This window comes from Octopus bimaculoides, chromosome 14 (genome assembly GCF_046866305.1).
Source record: "Octopus bimaculoides isolate indiv1 chromosome 14, ASM4686630v1, whole genome shotgun sequence".
NCBI classification, from domain to species: domain Eukaryota; kingdom Metazoa; phylum Mollusca; class Cephalopoda; order Octopoda; family Octopodidae; genus Octopus; species Octopus bimaculoides.
Window position 1 is genome coordinate 5216137 of NC_142941.1, and position 7543 is coordinate 5223679.

At 35.6% G+C, this 7543-nt stretch overlaps 1 protein-coding gene across 2 annotated transcripts in view; it reads right to left on the reverse strand.

Moving 5' to 3' along the window:
• Nucleotides 1-582: 582 nt before the first annotated feature.
• The window catches only part of LOC106868325 (uncharacterized), an 18762-nt gene continuing 11801 nt past the window's right edge, over nucleotides 583-7543 (reverse strand). For both annotated transcript variants that reach the window (XM_014913520.3, XM_014913521.3), the window contains exon 2: nucleotides 583-2998. In XM_014913520.3, coding sequence (XP_014769006.1) covers nucleotides 693-2759 — 2067 coding nt within the window. In that variant the 5' untranslated portion in view covers nucleotides 2760-2998 and the 3' untranslated portion in view covers nucleotides 583-692. The remainder of the gene's footprint in view (nucleotides 2999-7543) is intronic.

The following is a 7543-nucleotide window of genomic DNA, read 5'->3' on the forward strand; positions in this document are numbered from 1 at the left end:
GAAGTAAAAGAAGAGCAAGAAGAAGAAGAAGATGGAGAAGCTTCCGCTTAGCACAGTTATTTCAGTTTCTAAAGGATGTGTTTTATAAATGAGTGCAGATTAGGTACATCAGTCTGCACTGTTAATATTAGGGTCTACACTATAGTTCAGTTCACATGTTTACATGTAACATAGAAATATGGGCTTTTGGTAAACTAACACTGTGAGGCAATGAGAAATGGAAAAGGGTGATGTTTGTAAGGTCATGTCTATATACATATATATATATATATATATATATATATATTTATATTTATATACACACACGTATATATATATATATATATATATATATACACATTTAAAATGCAGAGATGCCTATAATAGGACATCTACCCTATAATTTATTATATATATATATATATATATATATATATGTATGTATGTATGTATATATATATGTATATAGATATATGTGGGTGGGTGTGTTTATATATATATATATATATATATATATATATATATATATGTTTGGACATGTCCAACACACATACATGCACATATGTATATCTGCATATATATATATATATGAATGCACATATATATATATATATATATATATATATATATACACATATATATATATATATATGAATGCACTATATAAATTGTGTGGTATTAATTTGAATTAAAATTAAATTCACTAATTGTCTTCACTTTTCCATGCCGTAGATATCAGGGTTACTCTTAGAAGGTGCATGAATGCCTTGGATATTGTTCCAGGGAGTCTGTTTACTTTGCTTGACCCCACAGGAATAGCCTGAAGGAACGCTAGGCCAGCTAGAACCAAGCAAAGGAGGCATGGGGTACCCTCTAGACCACAGATAGTTGCTCTCCCAACTCTGTGGCATTTCGTGCAAATATGCTGGGGTGGATGTATGAGAGACTGGGATTGAAGGGGTCTGTAAGCGAGAAGAAGGTATTTGAGAATCTCGATGGTGTGGGAAAAACATAGGAGTCGGGTGGGGTGAGCTTGTCGGGTTCACTTTCATGGGAACCTTTTGAAGAGGCGGTGATAAAGACGGCAAAGATTCTTGTTGAGGTTGTTTATCTCTGTGAAGTTCACTGTGATAGGATGGGAATAAAGAGTGGTCTTTTTGATCAAGGGACTCTGCACTTGATTCACCTCCTCCGCTTAACATCACTGGAGGTGGTTGAGGCAAAGGGGGATTCTTTAGGAAAAGCTCGCAATTAGGACAAGAGCACTTTTGATTTAAGCCTCGTGTGCAAGTGTTAAAAGATGATGATTTATCATGGCGCTGGTTTGGAAGGCGAGAATTAGAAGTAGGTGTTTCACTGTTTATTACAGGGGGAACAGCATTGGGAGAGGCAAGAGGTGTCGTCTGCGCTCTGGACTGATAATTCTGTGGGTTCTTAGTAAACAGCTCACAACCTGTACGTGTACGTTTGTGGTTATTTAGATTGGCTTTCTGAGAGAAAGACTTTCCACAAGTGTCACATTTAAAGGGCTTCTCACCTGTATGGGTACGCAGATGAGTTTTTAAGTTACCTGCCTGTGAAAAAACCTTTGGGCAAACATCACAACAGTATGGCTTCTCTCCTGCATGAGTGCGAAGGTGAAGTTTTAAATTTCCTCTTTGGCTAAAAGATTTGTCACATAGGTTACACTGAAATGGTTTTTCTCCTGTGTGAGTTCTGTGGTGGTTTTTCAGATTGATCTTCTGTGTAAATTCTTTATTACAAATTTCACATTTATATAGCTCTCCGGTGTGTATCCGCTCATGAATTTTTAAAAAGAACTGGTTACAAAATGGCTTCTTACAATATTGGCAATAAAACAGGTCTCCAGTGTGGAGTCGTTTATGGTCATTCAGATTTATTTTCTGTGAGAAAGCTTTGCCACAGACTTCACAAGAAAATGGTTTCTCTCCAGTGTGAGTTCGAAGATGAAGTTTTAAATTTCCCCTTTGAGAGAAAGCTTTTGAGCAAACATTACATTGGAATGGTTTCTCTCCTGTGTGTGTTCTTAAGTGATTTTTCAAATTTATCTGTAAAGTGAAAGATTTTGTACAGAATGTGCATTTATACAGCTCCCCGGTGTGTATACGTTCGTGTATTTTTAGAAAAAACTGGTTACAAAATGGTTTCTTGCAGAACTGACAATAGTAGAGCTCTCCTGTGTGAAGTCTTTTATGGTCGTTTAAATTAATCTTCTGGGAAAAGGCTTTCCCACAGACATCACAGGCAAATGGTTTTTCCCCAGTGTGCGTTCTAAGGTGAAGCTTCAAATTACCACGCTGACTAAAAGATTTATTACAAACTGTACACTGGAATGGCTTCTCTCCAGTGTGAGTTCGCAGATGATTTTTAAGGTTGATTTTCTGTGTGAAGGCTTTTCCACAGTAACTGCACTCAAAAGGTTTCAGTCCTGTGTGAGTGAGTTCATGGTTCTTTAGAAAAAACTGATTTGAGAATCCTTTTTTACAGAAACTACACTGGAAATCTTTTGGTGGCTGCAATGGGTGTTTTTGAGCATACGAATCATGGGTTTGTTGTTCACTTACGTTTCTATCAAAGGATGGAGGAGGAGGTGACATCAAAGAAGAATCACTATTTCTGCAATGATCAAGAGTATTATAAGATTTTTCGCTAGATAGTAAAGGCTTTTCAGGACATTTCAAATAATTATTGGGATACATTGGTTGTCCATAGAAATTGTGTTGGTTTCCCATTGGGAAAACAGGTTGAAAGGAATACATATTCTCTTAAGTTGTTTTCTTTTACAATTTATAGCCACATATATATAAATATCAATTGATCTAAGTAGAAAAAAAAAAAAGCTTCTGAAATTATTTTTCGAGATTTTTTTTTAGTATTAGTTCTTCTGGGTGATAGGAATGAGTGAAACTTCAGACAGCTGATAGTGACTATGGTTGTGAATGGAAGTGATGCCCTTATCTAGGTTAAACTGGTTACCACAGAATATCCGTTGAATCATCTGGAAAAAAAAATAAAGATAAAGATATTATTTGAGTGAAATGAAAAAAGAAATATTTAAAAAAAATGAAATGCTTTGGAGAATTTGATTATTCTCGAATTCCAAATTAAACCTGTATTTTCATTTATGTTTCATAGTAAGGAATTCCATCTGGCCAAATTCAATAGATTGTAGGGTTTATTCTATTTCTTTTTTTTTTTTCTCTATATCACATCTGGTGAACAACAATGGCTTTGGTTAGAAAGTTCTGACAATCCAATTCATGGATCCATGCTGATTCACTGCATTTCCAACGGCCAGAGTGACAAGAGATTGTCTTGTGAAACTTGGACACAACAATTACTAAGCAAGTACGATTTTTTATTCTAAAGGCTTTCATTGATACACATCAGCAACACACACACACACACACATGCGTGTGTGCATAGTCAGCACATGTAAAGCAAGTAATACTGATTGTTTTAGGTGTCTATATAGTTGAAAACAGACACAGACAATCGCACAGCTGCCACTGTTGTTGTTTTAACGTCCACTTTCCCATGCCTGTATGGGTCAGATGAAATGTGTTGAGGAGGATTTTTTTCACAACTGGATGCCCTTCCTGTTACAACCGTAATTGGTTTCCAAATGAGGTAATACTTACCCATGAGTGAACATGTTTCCACCAAGAGATTAGAAGCAAATGACACATATCACTAGTTTGTATTTGTTGCCATTTAACGATGAGTTGTTCGTCAGTAGCCATGTTACTGGATAGTTTAAGCCATCCAGTAATACTAACTACGACAGTGCTGCTTCTTTACAACTGTCACATGATGTGAAAACAAAGAGGCACATGCACACGCATGTGCACGCACACGCACACCCCCACACACACATATGTATACATATGTCATCATTTAATGTCTGTTTTCTAGTCTGGCATGAGTTAGATGATTTGACGGGAGCTGTCAAATCACACGAGTGCGTGCGTGTGTGTGTGTGTGTGCATGTGTGTATGATGAACCTTTTCCAGTTTCTGTATACTAAATCAGCTTGAGTTTACAGTAGAAGACACAGGCCCAAAGTGCTATGCAGTAGGACTGAACCTGAAACCATGCTGGTGGTAAGTGAATTTATTAACCACACAGCAATGAATGCCAACATATTATAATACTGGATGGTTTAAACTATCCAGTAACATGGCTACTGACAAACAAATCATCATTGAATGGCAACGAATGCAAATTAGTGATATTCCAATCACAGTAAAAGTCAGTTGTTGAAAAAAATGATCTCAATTAATTAAAAGAACAAGAAACTCGTTTATAATCAGATATGTCTCACTATCTTTGATTCATGCAATAGTAATTGCTTACAGTGGACTTCACCATTAGATTAATCATCTAACTATTTAATTAAGTAAATCTAATGACATCTTGTCCAAAATACATTACAAGGAGTGTAAAAACCAACTGCATATCTGTTTACGACAATGTTTTATTCTTATTTAATTTATGGAGCACTGATGTGGTTTTTAACATTAAAAGAAAATTAAAAATCTGTCAGAATTTTCCAAATGAATAAATAAAGTAGTGTGTGATGTCAATAAATGCTTCTAATTATATGGACTACACTAATGAACTTTTTTCAAACTTATTAAAACTTGATGCTATGCAATTAAACACTGAAGAACATAGGTTTTAAAAAAAAAAAAAACATAATAATAATGATAATGATAATAATAATGGTTTCAAATATTGGTACAAGGCCAGCAGGATCATCATCATCATCATCATCATCGTCGTCGTTTAACGTCCACTTTCCATGCTAGCATGGGTTGGACGATTTGACTGAGGACTGGTGAAACCGGATGGCAACACCAGGCTCCAATCTGATTTGGCAGAGTTTCTACAGCTGGATGCCCTTCCTAACGCCAACCACTCCGAGAGTGTAGTGGGTGCTTTTACGTGCCACCGGCACAAAGGCCAGTCAGGCGGTACTGGCAACGGCCACGCTCAAAATGGTGTATTTTATGTGCCACCCGCACAAGAGCCAGTCCAGGGGCACTGGCAACGATCTCGCTCGAAAGTCCTTACACATGCCGCGGGCACAAGTGCCATCAAAGAGAATTGAGAAAGTAAATTGAGAAGCATCATCAAATGCTCCAATTTTTCAAATACTTTCGTGAGTGAATACCTTGTGGTTTCAATACAAACGTATACATAAAGATATAAAGACAGCGATGGACATCTTTGAAATAACAGGAAACACTAATAACTTTAGTAGCATATGACATTTTCCCCAAATCAAGTTTGCTTTCAGCTCATGTGACATTGATCATTTGACTGAAATTTTGAGGATGCATTTGGCAGTATTGGGTGCCATTTTAGCATGCAGTCTCCCTGTCATTTACACTTTAGCATGTGGTCTCAACCCAACTCAGGTCATTTATGGTGTAAACTACAGATATTACGATAAACTGCATACTCTTTTACTCCTTTACTTGTTTCAGTCTTTTTGACTGTGGCCATGCTGGAGCACCGCCTTTAGTTGAGCAAATCGACCCCAGGGCTTATTGTTTGGAAGCTTAGTACTTATTCTATCGGTCTCTTTTGCTGAACTGCTAGGTTACGGGGACGTAACCACACCAGCATCGGTTGTCAAGCAATGTTGGAGGGACAAACACAGACACACAAACGCATACACACACACACACACATATATATATATATATATATATATATATATATATATATATATATATATATATATATATATATATATACATACATATATACAACAAGCTTCTTTCTGTTTCCGTCTACCAAATCCGATAAGGCTTTGGTCAGCCCATGGCTATAGTAGAAGACACTTGCCCAAGATGCCACGCAGTGGGACTGAACCCGGAACCATGTGGTTGGTAAGCAAGCTACTTACCACACAGCCACCCCTACGCCTGTATAACTCATAATTTTAGTTGGGGTACCCAACTTTATGGCTTTCAGTTGTATTATCCTTATTGCTACATTCTTTAAAGTTTCATCTTGGCTGTCAATAATGAAAGTATTTAATGAACACAGGTATTCAATAATGAAGCTATTTACATTCTGGATTATGTCTTCAATATCCTTCCATAGTTAAGATTAATTACAGTAAATTGATGGGATTTGTGTTTTTTAAGTACGGCCAACCACTCAGTGGGCCATTGAAAACAAGATATAAATTAAAAAGCAAGTCATGCAAAATGGTTTAATGGTAATTATAGAAATTTAATTAAAAGCAGTGATACTATGTTCAGAAAAAAATATTACAAAGCATGGAAAGATTTACAAGTGGTCATCATTATTCTAGAAGTTCTTTTATTGCAACATTCATAACAAAACTGTAAGCTGAACAACCATTCACTCTTTCTCTATTTGTTACTCGGGGCAATACTTTTATTTTACACATCAGTCACTCATTTTCTGTTTGTCATTTCACAGCTTAGTATGGCGGCCACACCATCTCCTTAGTACGAGACTGAGCGAAAACACTAAGCTCATTATTATATGTAAGGTATTATTATTAAAGCTGACAGAATCGTTAAGACGCCGGGCAAAATGCTTAGCGGTATTTTCGTCTGAGTTTAAATTCCGTCAAGCTTGACTTTGCCTTTCATACTTTTTGGGTTGATGAACTAAGTACCAGTTACATACTGGGGTCAATGTAATTGACTATCCTCCCTCCTCCAAATTTCAAGCTTTTTGCCTGTAGCACGACAGGTGAAATGCTTAGTGGTATTTCGTCTGCAGTTACGTTCGGAGTTCAAATTCCACCAAGGTCGACTTTACCTTTCATCCTTTCGGGGTCGACAAAATAAGTACCAGTTGAGTACTGGGGTCGAAGTAATTGACTTGTCCGCTCCCACTAAATTTCAGCTCTTGTGCCTATCGTAGAAAGGACTTTTACTATTTTTCATATTAGCCCTTGTGGCCAATAAAAGAATAAATTATTATTATTATTATTATTATTATTATTAAAGCAGCGAGCTGACAGAATCCTTAGCATACAGAGCAAAATGCTTAGAGGCGTTTCGTCTGTCTTTATGTTCTGAGTTCAAATCCTGTCAAGGTCGACTTTGTCTTTCCTCCTTTCGGGGTCAACACAGTAAGTACCAGTTGAGCACTAGGGTCGATGCAATCAACTTAACCCTTCCCACAAAAAACTGCTGGCCTTGTGCCAAAATTTGAAATCATCATTATTATTATTATTATTATCATCATTATTATTAAGGCAGAGTTGTTAAGCACATCAGAAGTAAAAGAATATATATATATATACATATATATATATATATATATATATATATATATATGTATATGTATGTATATGTATATGTATATATATATATATATATATATATATATATACATATATATATATATATATATATATATATATATATATATATATATATATATATATATATATGTATGTATATATATATATATATATATATATGTATATATGTATATATATATATATATATATATATATATATATATGTCTGTGTGTGTGTGTGTG